The 22,794-nt window shown below is 41.7% G+C and overlaps 1 protein-coding gene across 3 annotated transcripts in view; it reads right to left on the reverse strand.

Moving 5' to 3' along the window:
• The window catches only part of PTPRN2 (protein tyrosine phosphatase receptor type N2), a 1,612,706-nt gene that overhangs the window by 1,002,984 nt on the left and 586,928 nt on the right, over nucleotides 1–22,794 (reverse strand). For all 3 annotated transcript variants that reach the window (XM_063921907.1, XM_063921908.1, XM_063921909.1), the window contains one exon: nucleotides 2,256–2,418. In XM_063921907.1, the coding sequence (XP_063777977.1) occupies nucleotides 2,256–2,418 (163 nt within the window). The remainder of the gene's footprint in view (nucleotides 1–2,255; nucleotides 2,419–22,794) is intronic.

The following is a 22,794-nucleotide window of genomic DNA, read 5'->3' on the forward strand; positions in this document are numbered from 1 at the left end:
ATATATATATATATATATATATATATATACTGTATATATATATACACATTCCACACAGCTCTAATGTCATTTTCTTAGAAGCAACAACAGATTTAGGATGTGGTTCATAGGGTTGACCACACTTAGGTCGACAGTGTCTAGGTCGACCACTATTGGTCGACAGTGACTAAGTCGACACCAAACATAGGTTGACACAAGCATTAGGTCAACATGAGCAAGGTTGACAGGACAAAAATTCTACATGAGTTTTTTTTTTAAATTTGGTGTCATTTACTTCGTAGAGTGACCAGGAACCCCAATTAGTGCCCCGTGAACCCTCGCATTCAGGCAAAGTGCCTTGCTCCGCTACCGCTGCGCTCGGCACAGGTTACCATTCCTAATCGTAGTCCATGTGGATCGTAAAGTATGAAAAAGTGCAACAAATGAAAGAAAAATTGTGAAAAACTCATGTCATGTCGACCTAGTGACCATGTCACCCTAATGCATGTCAACCAATAGTGGTCGACCTAATGACTGTCGACCCAAGTGTGGTCGACCACAGATTAAATGTAACTAAGTGCACTCAATCTTGACCAGTATCTGAAGGTGTTATTGTAATGTGTTATATAATACATCACTGCTATATTTAACGAAGAGAAACAGATACAAACAGTATCATTTAAAAAAAAATATATATATATATACATATATATATATATATATAGCAAGTATAATTAAAATGAAGACTACACTTATTCTAGTATATTTAATATGTTTTAATGCAGAGTGGTAATTCAGCAAAAATCACGTTTAATATTGTTGTATTTTCCCATTTAAAATATGCTATTGCTGATAACAAATAGAAAAACATCACAGCAGATCACTTGGCCTTTTCTAATTAAGCATAATTGTAAATATTCTTCACATTTTAGCTAAAATGTAATTTATAATTTAATATTCATTCAGTTATGCAAAAAAAATAAAAAAATAAAAATACATCAAGAAATCTTTCATACTGTACATAAAAGAGTATAACAATTTCCAGTGCAAATCACTGACATCTAAATATTCTTGCAGCGATTATAAATTTATAATTTAAGATTTTAACCTTTAGAACAGTTTTTACTATTTTACTGAGCAGTGTTACTCATGAGCAAAGATCAATAATGTATGAAGGGTATAAGGAGTATGGTACTCTAATGAGAACTTAGAATGATGGCAGATTGACATACGCCACACAGCCTTCACTCACTGAGCATTTCCATCAGATTTTTCTTATTTATTATTTTATGTTGAAAACTGAGCCGCTAAAGGCCAAGTGAAGATTTTCTTCAGCAACGTGACAATAAAAATGAAGTTTTATTTTACTAATGTGTTACAATCAATAAAATGATGTGGAACCTATATATATATATATATATATACTGTATGTAAAATATGTACTTCTCTTGCAAAAATAAAAATAAAGCATGAACGTATAATAGAGAACATTTAAAAATAATGTATAAGTTCTTAATTTAGAAAAAAGAAGAATGCCACTGCTTTTAGTACTGTAGTAACACCTTGTTATCACTGGGAACTGCAGTTCCTTAGTCATCCAGCTGACCGGACATCTGAATTTGCCGGCCCAGCTGTGACGTCTGTCCCTGTAGGCAGGGTATGAGTGGTTGGTGGACCGCCCAGACGCACAGCCAGATGTGCCGATATATCTAATTCTGCGGATATACTGGCCATCGGATGTGCTGCACAGATATATCGATTGTATTCACCTCCCTACATGCTAGCGATATATCGGCCAATATATTGGCCAATGTGCACCCAGCTTTACAGTATTAGCCAACAGTGCAGGCTCTTTTTGTGACTTTTCCATTTTTTTGTTTTGTTACTGTGACAACAGTGCATGGCTTGCACAACTTAAAAGCACAGTCTTCTATGCAGTTTGCAGCTTACCCCCATTATCTAGCTGTCATATAACTTGAAAAATAAAGAAACTTCTAATTTTATGGCATGTCTCTAAGAAATAGTACACACTCTCTTCAGTTGCTTTCAGTCTCCATTAAATGTTTTCTGAGCAGTAGGCAGGTATGCTGTAAGCTGTAACGAGCTCGGCCTCCAGCCTTTGTATCAACTTCCATCACCTTGTTTTTTCGTATAATTTAATTGTGACTTTCCAGCACTGTGGATTTTGTGTTGTCTTACAAACTATTATGACATTGAGACATTGATAGCTGTTATCTTACAATACCACAGCATATATTAATTTTGAGTCTTATTACCGGAATCTTTGACGGCTCACTCTTCGGCCTTGAGTAGAAGTTTGGAGCACTAGGCTGTGGCAGAATTCCAAGATACTGAAGATATTGATGAAAAGATTTGGCAAAGTTCTTATTCGCTTCAGTTTCATAATCTCTGTCACTTCCAGAATTTAACTTTGAAACCCTGGAAGTAAGTAGACAACAAATCCTATATTAACATGATATATACTGTAGTATAATTAGAAATATTTCAGTTTTATTGTCCCAGCTCTATGTACTCTAACAATTGCCCTGGGATGTGCTCCTCTCTAATACCCCTTTCACACAGAAAGGCAAATTCCCCTGTGAAGAAGTTCTACCCGGCAATTTTCCAAAAAACATGGGTCCTTTTTCTGTGTGAAAGGGTCAACCTGGGTTGAAATTCCGGGGACAGGGTTGGAGACCCAGGAATTTTGACCCTGGATGACCCTTTCACACAGGCAAAATACCCGTGTTGATCTGCAAATTACCGGGTAGAAATTTTTGACCCGGTAATTTGCTTGTCTGTGTGAAAGAAGGGTCAGGCAGGGACCGGCAAAACTACCCGCCACTGAAATACTGGGTAAAAGCCGGGATTTTCAGACATTTCTGTCTGAAAAGGATATACAGGTTGAGTATCCCTTATCCAAAATGCTTGGGACCAGAGGTATTTTGGATATGGGATTTTTCCGTATTTTGGAATAATTGCATACCATAATGAGATATCATGGTGATGGGACCTAAATCTAAGCACAGAATGCATTTATGTTACATATACACCTTATACACACAGCCTGAAGGTCATTGTAGCCTATATTTTTTATAACTTTGTGCATTAAACAAAGTGTGTGTACATTCACACAATTCATGTATGTTTCAAATACACCTTATACACACAGCCTGAAGGTCATATAATACAATATTTTTAATAACTTTGTGTATTAAACAAAGTTTGTATACATTGAGACATCAAAAAACAAAGGTTTCACTATCTCACTCTCACTAAAAAATGTCCGTATTTCGGAATATTCCGTATTTCGGAATATTTGGATATGGGATACTCAACCTGTATTTCTGTATTCCTGAATTGAAAAACTTACCATAAACATATCTGACATTTTTGGAGATTTCTTAATTTAAGACAGTAGTGGTTGGACAGGATCACGAGACTCCTCATATACTGTATGTTACACCCATGCTACTGTATGTTACTGTTCCACCCCTGGCCATACTACATAAAGGAAACAGTACCTAGAAAAAAACTCTCACTTTTTATAATTTAACATTTAAATATTTTATACTATAGTCTATAGATTTCAACAGTTAAGGTCTAGTACTGCCAGCAGTTGTCTTCATTACACTGGCTTTGTATATCTATACTGCATTGAACCTGGTTGGCATAGTGGTTAGAACTGCTACTAAGGTGTTGGGGATTAATGATAATGCATCCATTAAGGATTTATGATGATGACCCCAATGCAGAGTAGAAGGTAAATTGGGTGTATGTTGCTCCAAAGAAGCACACTCAGAAAACATGCATACACAATATTCACTCATATGCGTAGCTGTGTGAAACTTAGAGTAGATGTGATCAAAATACATACAACTCGCTCGTATTTGTGTGCACTCAGTTCCAGAGAAAGCGCAAATGTGCAGAATAAGCTCTGCAAACAAGCTCAGCATCAGCCCCAGTATGTCCACTGTGGCATAGGGATAAATTTAGGACCCTCCCTATAAGACAGCCAATCTGGTTACTGCATTCTCCAGGTGCAGAAAGGTTTATACTGTAGCTGTCACACTTTTGTACATATTTAAGCTGCTCAGTGGGAACCTGAGCATGCTTGTTCACTGGGTGTTCTGAATGTATAAAGGTAAGATGTTACTTGTTGATGTTTTTTGCCTGACAACGGTTGTAATAAACTGAAATATAGCTAATACATCGGAGACTGACCAAAAAGTCCTTGGAGTGTCACCACATTTTCTTTTGTATAACATACAATAACTTACTAAGGAGTGCACTGGGTGCATTCAGATGGTAAGACAGGTCTGGAGTGCCGAGCATTATCACTATATATATATATATATATATATACTGTGTATACATACTGTGTGTGTATATCATACTTGCCAACACTCCTGCATTTGCATTCTGCGGGAGGCTCCCGATCCTGCAAACATTCTCCCGCTGCCCCGCACAGCCCTCCCAATCCCCCGGAATCCCCCTGCTCCGCAAGAAACCTAAACGGCGCATGCGCAAGTCCGGCCGCCACGGGAGCAGAGTTTGAAGTGAGCATGCAAAATCGGTTAGGAATGCATGTGGGGCTTGAACAGAATCGCGGAGAGCCAGCTCTGCAGAGCCTGCGAGCGGCCAGCCACTATGGACACCTTACCGCGCAGTGTCCATCTCCACTGGCCATGGCAGCAGCAGCAGCTTCTGATCCCTCCGCATCTTCCCCCTAGCATGCAGACCTGCGGGCAGTGAGACATCATCTAGGATGGGTGAGTGATGGATGAACTTGCTTGGTGGGACGATTGACAGTCCGGGGGCGGCAGGGGAATACTCTTGCACGTATCAGATGTGACCTCTGGCCTCCAACTGCAGACTGGCCGGGCAACCGCTGCTGCATGTTATTCAGTAAACTTACATGACCTCCCCTATCTCTGCCTTCCATGCTGGGAGATTAAACAGTCCCTCCTATTCCTTACCCTTGTGTGTACTGTAACTCTCTTACAGTTTAGGATTAGCGGTTATTATTTCATCCAAGGACTGGCACTATAATTAGCAACATCATATTCACCAAGAACAACAAGATTTGTAATTATTACTGTTTACTAAATGCACTGATCTGATTGGTACACATCTACCATGGCAATTAGCAGATTCTTGTATTGCCAGTCACAGCCTCTATTCAATACTGCAAAATATATGTTCTAGGCGTACTTTACACTACCAGAGGCTAATAAACAACTGAACAATTGAACACTCTATTTACCCTGTTAATTACTATATAATGTAGTATACAGTATATATAAAACATACCCACAGTGTGCGATACCAATCCAGACACACACTCTGTCCAATGCTTTACGGTGGCAATATATCAGCAGTCTATACAGCGAATAATAAAAAATATATACAGTATATATAAATATATATATATATATATATATATATATATATATCCTTTTAGCAGCACAGTGAAGTTTATATGAGGCATTGCAACATAATAACCATACGTGAATTCTTTAACAACTGTATAACTGTTACTATCACTGTGTTGCCAATTTACTATTGAACAATCAAATAGACACTTCTGAGATTCAGGCTGCAGTGTTACCAAGGATATCTAACACATAATGGGGGTAATTCTGAGTTGATCGCAGCAGCAAGTTTGTTAGCAATTGGGCAAAACCATGGGGGTCATTCCGAGTTGTTCGCTCGTTGCCGATTTTCGCAACGGAGCGATTAAGGCGAAAATGCGCATGCGCATGGTACGCAGGGCGCATGCGCTAAGTATTTTAGCTCAAAACTTAGTAGATTTACTCACGTCCGAACAAAGAATTTTCATTGTTGAAGTGTTCGGAGTGTGATTGACAGGAAGTGGGTGTTTCTGGGCGGAAACTGACCGTTTTCAGGGAGTGTGTGGAAAAATGCAGGCGTGCCAGGATAAAACGCAGGACTGTCTGGAGAAACGGGGGAGTGGCTGGCCGAACGCAGGGCGTGTTTGTGATGTCAAACCAGGAACGAAACGGGCTGAGCTGATCGCAGTGTAGGAGTAAGTCTCGAGCTACTTAGAAACTGCTAAGAATTTTCTATTCGCAATTCTGCTAATCTTTCGTTTGCAATTCTGCTAAGCTAAGATACACTCCCAGAGGGCGGCGGCCTAGCGTGTGCAATGCTGCTAAAATCTGCTAGCGAGCGAACAACTCGGAATGACCCCCCATGTGCACTGCAGGGGAGGCAGATTTAACATGTGCAGAGAGAGTTAGATTTGGGTGTTGTGTGTTCAATCTGCAATCTAATTTGCAGTGTAAAAATAAAGCAGCCAGTATTTACCCTGCACAGAAACAAAATAACCCACCCAAATCTAACTCTTTCTGCACGTTATATCTGCCTCCCCTGCAGTGCACATGGTTTTGCCCAACTGCTAACAAAATTCCTGCTGCGATCAACTTGGAATTACCCCCAATATTCATTCTTTCCATAAGGATAATAAACTCGGTAATGGCGATATCTGAAACAGTCCAAAAATATGCTGGTAGGTTAATTGCCTCCCGAAAAAATATATAAATAACCCTAGAGTATACATGGGCAGACTAGATCTGCCAAGTGGTTCTTATCTGCCATCAAATCTATGTTTCTATGAGGAGTGCCCAATCCCAAAGTGAGTGTATGTGGTTCTACCTCAGTGGCCTCATACGCCGGCACTGTGTGTAGGTTAATATTGTCCTGTTTGGTGTGTGTGTGTGTGTGTGTGTGTGTGTGTGAGTGTGTAGGCTGGCACTGATTCCTGTTTGTATACTGGCACTGACCCATGTGTATATGTGTAGGAATGGCACTGACCCCTGTGTGGGTAGTATGGCACTGACCTGTGTGTGTGTGTGTGTGTGTGTGTGTGTGTGTGTGTAGGCTGGCACTGACCCCTGTGTGTGTGTGTGTGTGTGTGTGTGTGTGTGTGTGTGTGTGTGTAGGCTAGCACTGACCCGTGTGTGTGTGTGTGTGTGTGTGTGTGTGTGTGTGTGTGTGTGTAGGCTGGCACTGACCCCTGTGTGTGTGTGTGTGTGTGTGTAGGCTAGCACTGACCCCTGTGTGTGTGTGTGTGTGTGTGTGTGTGTGTGTGTGTGTGTGTGTGTGTGTGTAGGCTAGCACTGACCCCTGTGTGTTTAGGCTAGCACTGACCTGTGTGTGTGTGTGTAGGCTGGCACTGACTCCCGTGTGTGTGTAGGCTAGCACTGACCCCTGTGTGTGTGTGTGTGTAGGCTGGCACTGACCGTGTGTGTGTGTGTGTGTGTGTGTGTGTGTGTGTGTGTGTGTGTGTGTAGGCTGGCACTGACCCCTGTGTGTGTGTGCGTGTGTGTAGGCTGGCACTGACTCCTGTGTGTAGGCTGGCACTGACTCCTGTATGTGCAACTACATATGCCACCCATACACACGCACCCCCTGGCAGCATGCTGCTCTAAGTAATTTAGTTTCTACCTGCAGGACATCCCCCTGAATGGCAATAGACACACCCACAGGTGGAGCTAGACACACCCTTTAGGTGGAGCATGACACGCCCCTTCAGTGGAGTGCCATGCAAGCTCTCATACCATCTTGAATCTCCCTGAAACTAGTTTCCAAAAGTAGGCAAGTATGGGGTATATATATATACATACATACACACACGAGACGAGTAGGTCCAGTACACCACTCAGTGAATCCAGCCACCGGCATGCCCTTGGAAGTGTTAAATATGAATGTAGGTCCACACTGCAGAAAGCAGAAGCGGCACTCCCGGATGAATAATCAAACAAAGTTTTACTTCAAAGTTTCGGGGGCAACATTCCCCATCCTCAGGAAGTACATATGATACGTACTTCCTGAGGACAGGGAAAGTTAGCGATCCCGGAAAGCCCCAGCCGTGTGTGTCTAACTGGAAGAAAATCGGAGCCTTCTGCTGTAGTTACCCGGCAACCAGGGCTCGGGAATGTACAGCGCCGCTGGGGAGAGCTGGAGCTGCAGCAGTGAATGTCTTCTGACATTTACACACTGCTGCTGCCCTTGTAGTTTTCACTTTTTCTTCAAAAAAGCTCTTCTTAGGGCTGCCTGGAGCAGCCCCTCTGTTATGTACCTGCTATCTGCAGCACCAACTACAAAATTGAGCTCCTGTGCAGGGAGGCGGGGTTATAGAGGAGGCGGAGCTATGCATCTTGGGAACAGTCAAATCTTTTGAGCCTGTTGGTGCCTTGGATCAAGATCCTACTCTACACCCCATTGTCTTTCCTTGTGGAGCCCAGTGTACCCCGCAGCAGAAATATTATATACTAGCTGTTTTACCCGTTCTTCGCATGGGAGTTTCTGATTATCACGTGTTGGTAAATCTATAGAGCTGTAAATCTGAGATGCCTTAATGTAAGTAAATATTAATCCATGGTTCTTGGCGTTACCAGAGGAGCACCCATAGCAGATACGGTAAAAAGTGACAGGACCATTTTTGTAGTTTATTACATTCTACACACTGGAGGTGAAATCTAAATTTTGATCCGATTGTCCATTTGGGAGTTATCGTTCACGCAAACCAAGCCACACATCAGTAATGACGTCATTATGTCAACCCCTTTTCATCCCCTTTGGGGAGATTTATTAAAATTCTAATTATGTAGTTTTCCAATTTCCCACCTGAAGACTACCTACAGTATGTTACATTTCAGCTTCCTAACATATCGGGAAGTAAGAGAATTAGTAAAGAGTGAGTGAGGGAGGGAGTGACGGCTTCTGCATTTATATATCTATATCTATATATCTCTATATCTATCGATATATATATATATATATATATATATATATATATATATATAGCGCCCGCGTGGAAATCTTAATGCAATAAGACTATTTTCATTGCGCCTATCTACAAGTTTAAGTTCATTACCTAACCCCTAAAAGAATTAGCCTGAAGATACATAGCCTGTGTGTTAACGGACAGCCTAAGGAACATATCAATATTCAAAATGCGATCAGTTTAGCAACCCTGAAAACGATGGATTTGACACTAATCTCAGCAATTTTGGACATTTTATTTTTCACCCCTTCTCACCCCCTCTGCTGATGGGGACTGAACTTGGACTGAAACGGCATCGGGAGTGTCCCTATTCATCTACGCTACCCCGAAAACTATGGATTTTTACATGTCACCCCCTTCTCACCCCCACCCCTAGGGGTGTCTTAACCCCAAAGTATTTTTTTCCAGATTGTAAATCATATGTGTACCAAGTTTGGTGTAAATTGCTCCAGGCATTCCAGAGTTATGCTGGAACACACACACACACACACACACACACACACACACACACACACACACACACACACACACACACACACACACACACACACCCTATAATCCTGTCCAATGATTATATACACTCTTCAGCATCTTATGGAGAAGTGTCTATGTCTATATCATCTGTGCAGTCCTCTGCATACCACTGCTGCACTGCATACTTGATGTCCTGGGCTTTTAGCTTACTAATGAACTGTATAAACTATTCCCTCAGCAATGGCACCACTCGCACACCCCTATTTATGGCCCTGATGAGAACTATCATACTTTCTCTTCTTCACTTCTATCAACACAAATGAGGATGGTGCACAGGGGCGTAGCTACCATAGGTGCAGGCAGTGCAGCAGCTATGGGGCCCAGAGCTGAGAGGGGCCCATCTACCCTATGAAAGTTACATATATTGTATACATTTCAACCACTGGGTGGTACATAGGGACCCTTACAAACTTTTGCTTTTTGTCCTACAATATATCTAGTTTCACCCCTGGACCTGCTCATTCTACTGTGGTATAAAATGAACTGGAGGGCATTACGTTACATGTAGTAATATGAAGTGGGGCACTATAATGTGGCACAATATGAAGTGGAGGCACCATAGTGTAGCATAATATGAACTGGGGGCCCTTTAATGTGCATAATATGAACTGTGGACACTGTATATAGTAATGTGAATTAGGGGTACTGTATTGCATAAAGTGTATTGGCCGCCCTACAATGTGACATACAATGGTCTATAAAATAAACAAGGGCAGTTCTATGGGGCATAATTTTAATTAAGACACTACTATAGTTCAGTAAACAAACTAGGGCACTATTATGGGGCATACAATGAACAACTGCTGCAGAGAGGTGTCTCTCTAGAAACATTGGGACAGGGGCCCCTTCAAAATGTTCCTATGGGGCCAACAAATTTCTGGCTACGCCCCTAATGGTGCAGATACTGCACAGGACGGAGAGAAGTCTGTCTCCCAAAACTTTCAAGTTTTCATGTGGGTTGGTTTATAATTTAAGGATGGTACTAGAGGGGGTATTCATTTTATTAGGGTACCGGAGTGAGATATTAATATTATGTGGTGGGCGTATTAATGTAATGTGGATTGTTGTTGTTGTTTTTTATCAAAAGTGGGGCTACTAATCCAATGTGGGGTTGATAAGAATAGCAATATCTTGCTGGGGTTATTAATGATTGGGTCTCTATTAAATGTTGGGGCTAGTAATTTAATAGTGGAACTTATTGGGGGAAAGCCTTGATAGACAGGTTTGTATGAATTGTCCTATTTATAAATGTTGTGTGTTAGTATTTTAATGTAGGGGCTGATAGGGTTATAATTAGGCCTGGATTTTTAGGATCAAAAAAACTATAATTAGGTTTTTCAATCCAGGCTGTAACAGTACTCATCTGTATATATGAATTACATATGAAAACTACTCATTACACACATTTCCACAGTAAATGTATATTGTTTCAATTTAAGTAACAAAATTAGGTCTTTTTAGGTTCTAGTACTTGACAATTATAGACTCCTAAAATTATCAAATCAGGCGCTCTGTTTAAAGGCACATAAATACAAACTGTTGGTCACCCAATTGTTTAATTATATTAGTATGATTATATCAATATAATTATAGCAACTCCCATTTGAGTATTCTGTGGTACTCAGAACAAAGGAAAATATATATGAGACCTGCAGTATCACAAGAGAGCGCTGAGTGTCAATGTATCATAAACAATTTATTCAATCACATAAATTAAGAATATATATAAATGCAATGCATAGAATAAAAATTACTTAAAAGGTTATTCACTGCTGATAATAATACACGCTGCCATATAACGTATCCCAATTATATATCGCACATATGTCCACAGCCAAGAGGCAATATGACTGATCCACTCCAGAGAAAAATATAATGTCCCAAATTGTTCTGTGGGAATGTAAATACTCAGCTATAGGTTGGACTGGCGCTGTGCTACTACCTCCCCGGCCGCCAGAAAGTTTATGCTCACCACTGGTTCCTTACACTTTTGTCTGAGACTCGCTATCAGCATGCAGTGTCCATTGCAGTTTGTGGGAGCGGCGGTATTCTGCTCAGTTCACAGGGGAGGAGGACGCTGTACGTGGCTGAGAGTCCACGGCAATTGCCGCTGATGGAGTGCAGGCTGTGGTGCTGTGCTTCTAAAGATCTGAAGGGAAAGTGAGGCAGCGTGGAGTATCCTTAACGCATTTCTCCGTGAAAACAGAACCACGGTTTCATCAGAAGGGGCCTTGGTTCTTGGCGTTACCCGAGGAGCACCCGTAGCAGATACTGTAAAAAGTGACAGGACCATTTTTGTAGTTTGTTACATTCTACACACTGGAGGTGCAATCTAAATTTTGATCCGATTGTCCATTTGGGAGTTATCGTTCACGCAACCCAAGCCACACATCAGTAATGACATCATTATGTCAACCCATTTTTAGGTTCTAACAGTCAAAATAGGTAATTTTAGATACTAACATCAGATTAGGTCATTTTAGGTCCTGTAGAAATTAAGAGTGTTATTCCCTGGTACATATAAAACATAAAAGGACACTGAGTGTAATGGACAAGGATTAGAACAGGTTAGAAACGAAGAATACTGGTCTTAGTTATAATACTGTTAACTTAATTTTGGTGTTGGTTGTGTTGGTGGTGAAGAAGGCCTATTGATTGAACAAAAATGCTCTTGATTAATCTTGGGGATTATGGGGGCACATAGCCCTATTTTTTAAATGTGAATCATATTAATTTTATTTTGGGATTTATGGGAGGAAGCAGGCTTAATGATTAAACATGGGTGCTATTGATTTAATGTTGAGTCTAGTTGGCGAGGAGGAAGGCCCAGAGTATTCATAGTTAGTCAGCTTTTCAGGAAGTGTATTATATCTATCTCTTTTCCAACATTCCAGGTTAACACGCTCTGTCATTTTCCCGATTCCAGTAAGACATGGCCATGTTTGGTGGCTTTCCTGGACTTAATGTAGACTGCTGGGAGGGTAAAGAGGTATTTCCCACTTCATGCTGCTATGGTCATGAGTGGGAAATACAGTGATGTAACAGTGTGTATGAAGGGGATAAAGAGAGGCTGGAGGATAGCCTAGCACTGTTTATAGAGATAAGCCACTCCGTTTCATGCTGATCACGCCACTGTTGGCCCACCGATACTACACAGCTGCACATGCAAATCCTTACTGCGTGTCAGTGTGACACCGCACATCAATATTGGTAGGCCCTAGGAATAAAATAAAGAGCATACTACATCTACAATAGTCATGGTCAAATTCTTATCAAAATCTAACATTGTATTGATTAGCATTAAGTTTGCTATTTCAGATGAACAACATTTTTTAAATCTGAATGTTCACCCCTTTCCATATTTGTCTATGGAATTTCTTATATTCCTGCCTGGACTGCACAGCAGTTGTTTTCCTAACTCTATTACCATAATTATCTTTTATTTCTATGGCGCCATCCAGTGTCTGTAGCACCAAAGCAGGAAAAAGAAAACATTCAATTCAATATATAAAAAAGTACAGACAGTACAAGTGGATAAATTAACCAGTGAACTAATAAGATGATAAAGTGAGCGACATATAAAACAGTATCACTATAATGCTCTAGTGCTGCAATATATAGATTATGCAAATATAAAACTTCAGTTCGGAGATGCCAGTCCAGATTGGTGAAGCAAAAGTGATACTTGGAAATTGTGCCACTGGAACTTCTCTGTGAAATAGCGTACTCCACCATGAAACTCTATTCAACTCAAGTGACTAGCTGCTATTGTGAATGTTCAGTATGTTACTAGAATGGCCAGTAAAAATGGAATTCAATGTCAGTATTATTAAATTAACTGAAACATAATCGAGAAAATGTATCTATTTTTTTTATATCTTTTTATTGGATTTTCAAAGAGATAGTACAAAAAACAATAGTCACATATTATAATATTCAAATGGAGTTCAGTGGGTTAAAGGAACCAGACATGACAAAACTATAAACTAAAACATAACAGACACATAAGGGGTGAAGAGGGAGGGGGAATATAGATCTTGTAGTTAGACATTATAGATGAGTTAAGAAGACATTAGCAAAATACGGTCATAGGTTAACCAGATGGAATCATAGATAGCTAAGTAAGTTAGATTTCGGAATACGAACCACATTGCCAAACATAGACCTTAACAGAAGACTTAAGTCCGAAGGCAAAGTAGACTTGTCTGAGACTAATATTACAATACAATATAGTTGAGCGAAATTGCTCTATACCAATCGTGAGAACCCAGATATTGAAGAATCAAGGATCGAGAGACTTCATCCATAGAATTAATAAAAAAGTCCCATTTATTATGGAATGAGCGAGTACTTAGTTCTTCATTCAGAAGGAGGGATCGTATGTCAAAATTTAATGTCTGCAGGAGCTTGTTTTTAAGTTCTTGGATGGAAGGAGCCGATTTTTTCGTCCAGTGGATTTAGTATTAACTTTTTTGTTAAAGTTAAGGAAGTCACAATAAATAGGACAATGCGTGAGGTATTCCCTATCAGAGACCATCTTTCAAAGTGCAGGAGCAAACAGGCCATTGGATCAAGTGTCAAACGGATACCTATAATAGATTGTAAGTACAATAAGGTTTTATTCCAAAATCTGCGTATTTTGGAGCAGTCCCAGGCACAATGGAAAAACTTGGCATTTGATAAACCACATTTAACACAACAATCAGATTCAATAGATAACATATATTTCCTCTGTGCTGGGGCAATGTAGGACCTGTAAAGAAAGTGAAAATGTACTTCTTGGAGGTAGGCAGATCGCAAATATTTATTGGAAGAAGTGTAAGTTAGAAGCAGTTTCTCGGCATCATGATGAAGAGATGGGATATCCGTTTTCCAAGCAGTGAATATGTGATTAGTGTGTTGAGGTAGCACAATTTTAAGTTTCATTAAAGGGATATAAATATGTTTCACTCTATAAACCTTGCTCACATTGGTTTGTAAGACTGTAAGAATTAAGTTAGGGGATAGAGGTTGAAGGGGGCTTGTCGGAAGCGATTGTGTGTAGTGCCTGAGCTGCAAATAGAAATAAAAATGACTACTAGGCAGTGAGTAAGTTTGTTGAAGATTCTGAAAAGTTGGGAAAAGTCCACGAGGGTCAAAGACCTTGCGCACAAGAAGTAAATCCATTTCCTTCCAAATCTGATAGCAAGAGTTATAAATTGAAGGAGAGAAGCCAGGATTACCCCAAATTGTGAGATATGGGGAATATCTAAAGTCTCTTTTGAATTTTTTATGCAGACTAATCCAGCTAAAGTATGTATCTCAAAACAGTATATTGGAATATATAGTTCGGGGGATATCTGAGGATTTGGGATGCAATAGGGCCGCGGGAGAAAAGGGAAAAAACACGGCCAGATCTAGAGAACTATCGGTGTAGGTGGACGCAGATAATAACCAGTCACTGGCATATCTAAAAAACACAGCTAAGGTGTATGCTTTAAAATCCGGAATGCCAAGACCACCCAAGGATGTAGGGAGTGTCAATTTGTTATAGGCAATACGTGGGCGTTTCCAGGGCCGGTGCAAGATTTCTCGGCACCCTAGGTAAAACTTACGTCTACTCCCCCCCCCTTTATTCACATTATGTCACAGTAGTGCCCCTTATTCACGTTACATCACACAGTATTGTCACTTATTCACTTCATATCACACAGTAGTGCCCCTTATTCATATTACACCTCAATAGAGCCCATTTACATTAAACCACACATTATGCCACACAGTAGAGTCTATTCAAGTTCTGTCACACAGAGCCCACTCACATCCTGCCACACAGTAGTACTCCTTATACACATTATGACACACAGTAGTAGTACCACTTATGTTATGTCATACAGTAATGCCCCTATACATTATGCCACACAGAAATGCCCCTATACATTATGCCACACAGTACTGCCACTTACTCATTATGACACACCCAGTAATGCCCCTTATAACATTATGCCACACAATAGTACTGCCCTTACACATTATGCCACATTATGATTGGCTGCAGATCCATGAGCTCCGATTGGCTTGCGGACGGCTCCAGATTCAAAATAATGAAGTCATTGTCTCCCACATTGCTGTATGCACTGGCCAGTGAACTACCTGTAGTTAGCTGGCGCGTAAAACAAAAATATGTGGCTGTACTGTAGCAAAAATGCAAATATACATAGTTCAAGGTCAGAACATCATTAAACTTGTTCAGAACAGTAAACATGTACCGTCGCTCGCCAAAGGTTACTATTTATATTACATGTCCACGTGGCTAGTGAAACTGATAACTCAGGGGGTCCCACATTCTGAACATGAGCATATATATATATATATATATATATATATATGTCTAAATGGAAAGCAGTTAATTTGCCAGCTGTTTGGATCTAGGCGGTCAGGATACTGATGCCAGAATCCGACAGCTGACAATGCCGCCGGCCGGAAACCTGGTGCAACAGCGCTATTCCCACTCATGGGTGTCCACAACACCCATAGAATGGGAAAAGAACCTGTGGTGAATGCGGCGAGCCACCTAGCCCGTAGCGTGGCGAGAACAGCGTGGTGAGCCCAGCGAGCCCACAAGGGGACTCGTAGCGCACGCCCCACTGCCAGCATTCTGGCGGGCAGGATACCGCTGTTGGGATTCTGACAGCCGGCATCCCACCCGCCAGTAAACCATACGGAACCCACATAAATATATATAGTGTGTGTGTGTGTGTGTATATATATATATATATATATATATAAAAAAATATATATATATTTTAACACAGGTGCCGGCACTCCTTTGCAAAAAAAGTTTTACTTGCCCTGGTGCCCTCCCGGGTCTGGCGAACCCCAATCTATCCAGCGTTTGGCAGGGTGGCACTCATGGGCCTTGATACAGAAGAATAAAAGACTTGCAGAGTCTGTTCTGTTCAACAGAACAGAGCAGACACTGCAAGCCTTTTATTCTTCTGTATCAAAGCCCATGAGTGCCACCCTGCCAAACGCTATATATATATATATATATATATATATATAGTATCATTTTGTGTACCCCTAATATATTTTCTGTTGATCACCCCTTATATGTGTTGTGCCTATCACCACCACCCCACACACACACACTTCCTTGATATAAATTATACCTATCAACCCTTATGTACTTTAATATCAAGATGACACACACAATTTTCTCTTACTTTTTTTGATGATTGTGGCTGGGGGGTCTTTGTGTCATAGATGTGCGGTTCCACTGCACCACTCCATCGGTCCTCTCTGCACACCGAGCTTGCAGGGGCAGGATGTGGAGCTGGCCGGGGTCAGGCAGATACAAGGCTTCCAGAAGCTTGTGGCAAATGGTGGGCTGCTGAGGGAGCATGGAAGCCTGGGGAACAGTGACCGGGCCTCCGGCCTTGAGAGGGGCCCCTGCAGAGCGAAAACGATGCTGCTGCCTGTCTTGCCAGTATAAAGACACAGCAGCAGTGCGCAGCAGTCCGACTGTCAGCCTCTGACAGTCAATAAGGGTGGCCCCAAATGTTTAAGTGTACCGCAGCCTGGCTAAGCTATAGCCAATACGGCGGCAGAGGTGAGCAGGAGCCGCAGCTGTTCCCACTTGTTGCCGGGCGGTTGTGTCCAGAGACCGTCAGCAGAGGGGCCGCAGTGAACCCAGTTCGCCCGGGCCAGAGGTGAGGGTGACTGACAGTGGCAGCTGGATAAACCCGAGCCACTAGGATAGCCCAGGAAGTAAAACTGGTTCAGCAACAGCCTGCCGCCCTCCAGTGGCCAGCGCTCATAGGCAGCTGCCTAAAGCTGCCTAATGGTAGCGCCGGCCCTGGGCGTTTCCCATTCCAAAGGAAATGAGAAATGCTGGATTTGATAGATAGAATATCTCTGTTGGACAAGGCAATAGACAGCATCTGAATATAGTAGAAAAGTTTAGGGAAAATGATCGATTTAATCGCAGCAGTCCTACCCAGTAAGGAGAGAGGGAGAAAATGGAGAGAAAATAGTTTATTTTTCGTAGTATAGGGGAAAAGTTTAGGGAGTACAGTTTATCAGTCGAAGAGGGGATGAAGACCCCTAAATAACTGATGTGACTGATGAATATCGGAAATTTCGAAAAGACAGAGGTAGACTGTAGATCTAAGGAGTAAGAACCTATCGGCAAAATCTCAGATTTATCCACATTGATTTTGTATCCGGAGATCCTCCCAAAATCCGCAATCACCCCCATAATATGTGGAAGAGACCTTGAGGGTCAGTAACATATAGCAGCATATCATCTGCAAAGAGAGATACTTTCAGTTCCTGGGAGGATATCCGGATGCCTTTAAAATCAGAAGAGTTGCGAAGGGCAATAGCTAGGGGCTCTATGGCGATGACAAATAGGAGAGGGGAGAGGGGACATCCCTGTCTAGTACCCTTACAGATAGGGAAACATTCTGATATCTGTCCATTACAGAGAATTTGGGACACCGGGTTAGTGTGAAGAATTTTAACGTAGGAGATAAAAGAAAAGTGGATGCCAAATCGAGACTTACAGGTATATAAATGGGGCCAGAGTACGAGATCGAAGGCCTTCTCCGCATCTAAAGAGACTATCACACCTGGGGGGGATATATCAGAAGAGCTTTGAAGGTGTTGAATTGCTGATAACACTTTTCGTACATTAAGAACAGAGTTTCTGCCCTGGATGAATCCGGTTTGATCCAGGTGAATAATGGTGGGGAGAAAGTTTTTCAATCTGTCTGCCAGTATTTTTGCTAAAATTTTATAGTCCGAAATAAGAAGAGAAATAGGTCTGTACGAACCTGGCAGTGTCAGATCACGTCCAGGTTTCGGCAAAATTTTAATATATGCAGTATTAAAATAGAGAGGAGCAGTGCCCGACTGTAAAATAGAATTAAAAGTAGAGACTAAGGTATCTAAAATCTCATAGTGTAGTGTTTTGTAAAAACTACCGCCAAAGCCATCAGGGCCTGCGGCCTTGCTCGGTTTCAGGGACCTGATAACTTTTGAGACCTCCCCAGGCGTGATAGGTGCTGACAAGGTCTCTTGGTGTTCGGCAGAAATAGTGGGATAAGAAAGTGTTAGCCATAACATGTTTTGATTCATTTTTAGATTCATAGTTTCTGCTATCTGCTTGTTGGAAGAAGTTAGCGTACCATCCAATTTCCTAAGAGGGTGGACCGCAACAGCGGGTCTAGAACCATTTAATATATTCGTAAGAAGCTTGCTCGTTTTATTTCCAAACCGGTGATAACGATTGTTCACACGGTAGAGATATTTATTTCCTCTTTTGTGGAAAAATTCCTCGAAATTAGGTTTTTGCTGTAACATAAAGTGATTTGTTAGTTGGAGTAGGGTAGCGTTTGAACGAAGAAAATGCAGTAGTGAGGGAATTTTGTAGGGAAAGGTAGGATGCCGCATATGCCTTGTTCAACTGAGATACGTAGGACATAAGATTACCCCTAAGATGATTTAGCAGTCTGCCAGAAGAGTGGGGGTGTCGGTGGTGGCACAGGGTTTGTTGTTAGTGGCGAAATCCTTCCAGCCATCTAACAACATAGATTTGAATTCGGGAGAGGAAAGAAGGTGGGAGGGGAAGCGCCAAAGGGAACGAAAAGGACGCTCCTCTGAAACACTAAGCTCAAACCATAGGAGGGCTTGGTCTGAAATAACAATCGGTTCGATGTCTACTGAGGAGATTCTTGTGAACAAGGTCTGAGAAATTAAAAGATAATCAATCCTAGAATAGATATGGTAGGCAGCGGAAAGGCCTGTATAGTCTCTCAATGTAGGATTAGAGGACCTCCAAATATCAACTAAAGACAATTGCAAAACAAACTGAGGGACACCTAATTTAGGCAGGGTTTTTGAGATTTTATGAGGTTTAGAAGGGGCTGATCTATCTAGGGAAACATCTGAGATTAAATTAAAATCTCCACATATTATAAGGGCATCATCCATGAATGGAGTCAGCTTAACTATTAGAGTCTGAAAAAAAAACTTTGGAGTAGGTGGTAGCGGCATAAACATTACAGAGAGTATACAGTTGAAAGTAAAGAGATACTTGTGTAAGGGTGTATCTGCCTTCAGAGTCAGAAAACGTGATAACATTGTAAGGAATATTGCGTCTAATAAGTATGGCTACCCCACGGGCTTTAGAGTTGTACGATGCTGAAGTGAGAAGCTTCCATCCAAGCATCTGTAGTTTGATCATTTCAGAGGGGATTAAATTGGCTTCTTGTATAAATACTAGATCAAGCTTTAAAGTGTTAAAATAGACCAAAATCTTTCTTCTCTTTGCAGGGGAAATAAATCCCCCTACATTGCAGGAACCTATACAAATGTTAGACATTTGAAATACGCTGTGTGTAGTAATAGAACAGGACCAGGCCTAGTAAAAGAAATAATAGTACATCAAAACACATCATTATAATATCACATGGAAAGGGGGTGAAAGGGAAGAACAAGAGGGAGGGGGAGCACACGGACAAGGAGATAGACACACAGAGCTGTAAAGGCTTCAATGAGAAAAACACGCGCAGCGTGTTAGATAGAGTAAGAAACATAACACTTGACTTCTGGAACAGAACAAAAAAAAACAACAATAAAACAACATTAGTGCAAGTACTTTAGTACTTCAAACATAATACCCGGAGCATAAGCACCCTCCGTACCCGGTCAGGCAAAACATATGAAACCTGTCATCAAAGTCCAGTAACAGAAAAAATAGTAACAAACAACCAGCCTATAGGGAAGCGCCTGGCGGGGCTGGATCGGTCAGATTCGGTATCCCGCAGAAAATCAGCTGCGTCATGAGGTGAAAGGAAGTCATAATGTTTTTCCTTGTAAAACAAGCTGAGTTTTGCTGGGTAAATCAGAGCAAACTTTTGTTTGTTGGCTACAAGCTTGGAGCAAATGGGAGAAAAAGCTTTTCTTGCTTTTGTCAGCTCTGCTGAGAAATCTTGAAAAATCTTCAGTTTTTTCCCTTCCCAATCGATAACAGGCATTTTCCTGGAGGCTTTCCATATCTCAAGTTTGTGTGTATAGCTTAAGCATTTTTTGTTACGGCGCGAGCGATTTTCAACATCCTCCATACGGTTGAGAAGAGCGTAATTCTCTTTTTCTAGCCTCTTCACCTCACTTTGCACATCAACTACATCATGGGCAAGAGAGCTTATTCTGTTCTCAGCCCCGGAGACCCGTACATTAAGTTGCTGTATTTGAGCAGATATGTCACTTACCGCTCATGAAAGGAGAGGTCCAACTGTGGAATTAATTGCTTCCACCAGGTCAGCATATGTGAGCGGAGCGTCAGGATCTTTAAAGGATTGGGAAGCATCAGAGCCCAGATCCGCAGCAGTCTTTTTGCAGGCAGGGGATGCAGCGTGTGCGTCTGAGTCCGGCGCCATATTTGGATCCACTGCTCTCTTCACTTGCTGCAGTGTCTGTTGCTGCGATCACTGCGGCTGAGAAGAGGTCACAAATTTGTCCATGCTGGACAGAGAGGAGAGGCTGGAGTATGTGTGGGCGGCTTCTGGAGGCTTAATCAGACGTGAAAAGAGTACTTTGAGCTGGGCACGGAGCGGAGCTGTGAGACCGCGCGCTCACTCCATGCACCCGGTACCGGAAGTGGAGAAAATGTAACTATTTATATAGCTCACTGGTACCGCATGTAGGTTTGAATTATTTATATTGACTTACCTATGGAAGAGCTGAACTCTGGCTACTTTAGGAGGAACAAGAAGTTACCAATACATGCCATAGTTTTGCACTACTGTACAGTACCGTATCTAGGTGTCCTGGCACCCCTGGCACATTGAAGGACTTGACTAACTAAAACATCAACTTTTGGGATACAACATCATAGACAGAGTCCAGAGCCAAGAGCTTGGACCAAAGGGTATTCGGATGGTAGGTTGACAGTATTTAAGTCGACAGTCAATAGGTCTACCACTATTGGATGACATGGACAAGGTCAACATGCAAAAAAGGTCGACACATTGAAACGTTTGACATGGGACAGGACAACACATGAAAAGGACATGAAAACTAGATTTTTTTTCTTTTTCATACTTCACCATCCAAGTGAACTACGATTGGGAATAGTAACCTTGTCCGCAGCATGGCAAGCTGCAGGCAAGGTCATATTATGGAGAAAACAACACCAAAAACATAAAAAGAATATGTCAACCTTTTTATGTGTCGACCTGTCCTGTGTTGACCATTTCATTGTGTCAACCTTTTTCCCATGTCAACCTTGTCCATGTTGACCAATAGCGGTCGACCTACTGACTGTCGAGCTTACCCAGGAGTTAAAATTGTGGGTGGCTAAGCCAGGCAGCATTCCACTACCAGTGCTCCTGGTTAGTGCCTTCCTGGCCAAAAAATGTGGTATGGCAAACCAAGCTTCATATTGTGATCTTGTTCTGATAACCTAACCTATATGTGTAAAAAAGAAATTTGGAAAGTAATACACATAATTGATCTATTGATCAGTAAAATCTAACTAATTCCTAATACAGTAAGTCAGTCTACGCTTATCGTCCCATGTAAAATGTTTTAAGCCTTGTTAATGTATTACAATAAAAATAAGAATTTACTTACCGATAATTCTATTTCTCGGAGTCCGTAGTGGATGCTGGGGTTCCTGAAAGGACCATGGGGGAATAGCGGCTCCGCAGGAGACAGGGCACAAAAAAGTAAAGCTTTACTAGGTCAGGTGGTGTGCACTGGCTCCTCCCCCTATGACCCTCCTCCAGACTCCAGTTAGGTACTGTGCCCGGACGAGCATACACAATAAGGGAGGCATTTTGAATCCCGGGTAAGACTCATACCAGCCACACCAATCACACCGTACAACTTGTGATCTAAACCCAGTTAACAGTATGACAACAGAAAGGGCCTCTTAAAGATGGCTCCTTAACAATAACCCGAATTAGTTAACAATAACTATGTACAAGTATTGCAGATAATCCGCACTTGGGATGGGCGCCCAGCATCCACTACGGACTCCGAGAAATAGAATTATCGGTAAGTAAATTCTTATTTTCTCTATCGTCCTAAGTGGATGCTGGGGTTCCTGAAAGGACCATGGGGATTATACCAAAGCTCCCAAACGGGCGGGAGAGTGCGGATGACTCTGCAGCACCGAATGAGAGAACTCCAGGTCCTCCTTTGCCAGGGTATCAAATTTGTAAAATTTTACAAACGTGTTCTCCCCCGACCACGTAGCTGCTCGGCAGAGTTGTAATGCCGAGACCCCTCGGGCAGCCGCCCAAGATGAGCCCACCTTCCTTGTGGAGTGGGCTTTTACAGTTTTAGGCTGTGGCAGGCCTGCCACAGAATGTGCAAGTTGAATTGTGTTACAAATCCAACGAGCAATCGACTGCTTAGAAGCAGGTGCGCCCAACTTGTTGGGTGCATACAATATAAACAGCGAGTCAGATTTTCTGACT

Source organism: Pseudophryne corroboree, chromosome 5 (assembly GCF_028390025.1).
Source record: "Pseudophryne corroboree isolate aPseCor3 chromosome 5, aPseCor3.hap2, whole genome shotgun sequence".
NCBI classification, from domain to species: domain Eukaryota; kingdom Metazoa; phylum Chordata; class Amphibia; order Anura; family Myobatrachidae; genus Pseudophryne; species Pseudophryne corroboree.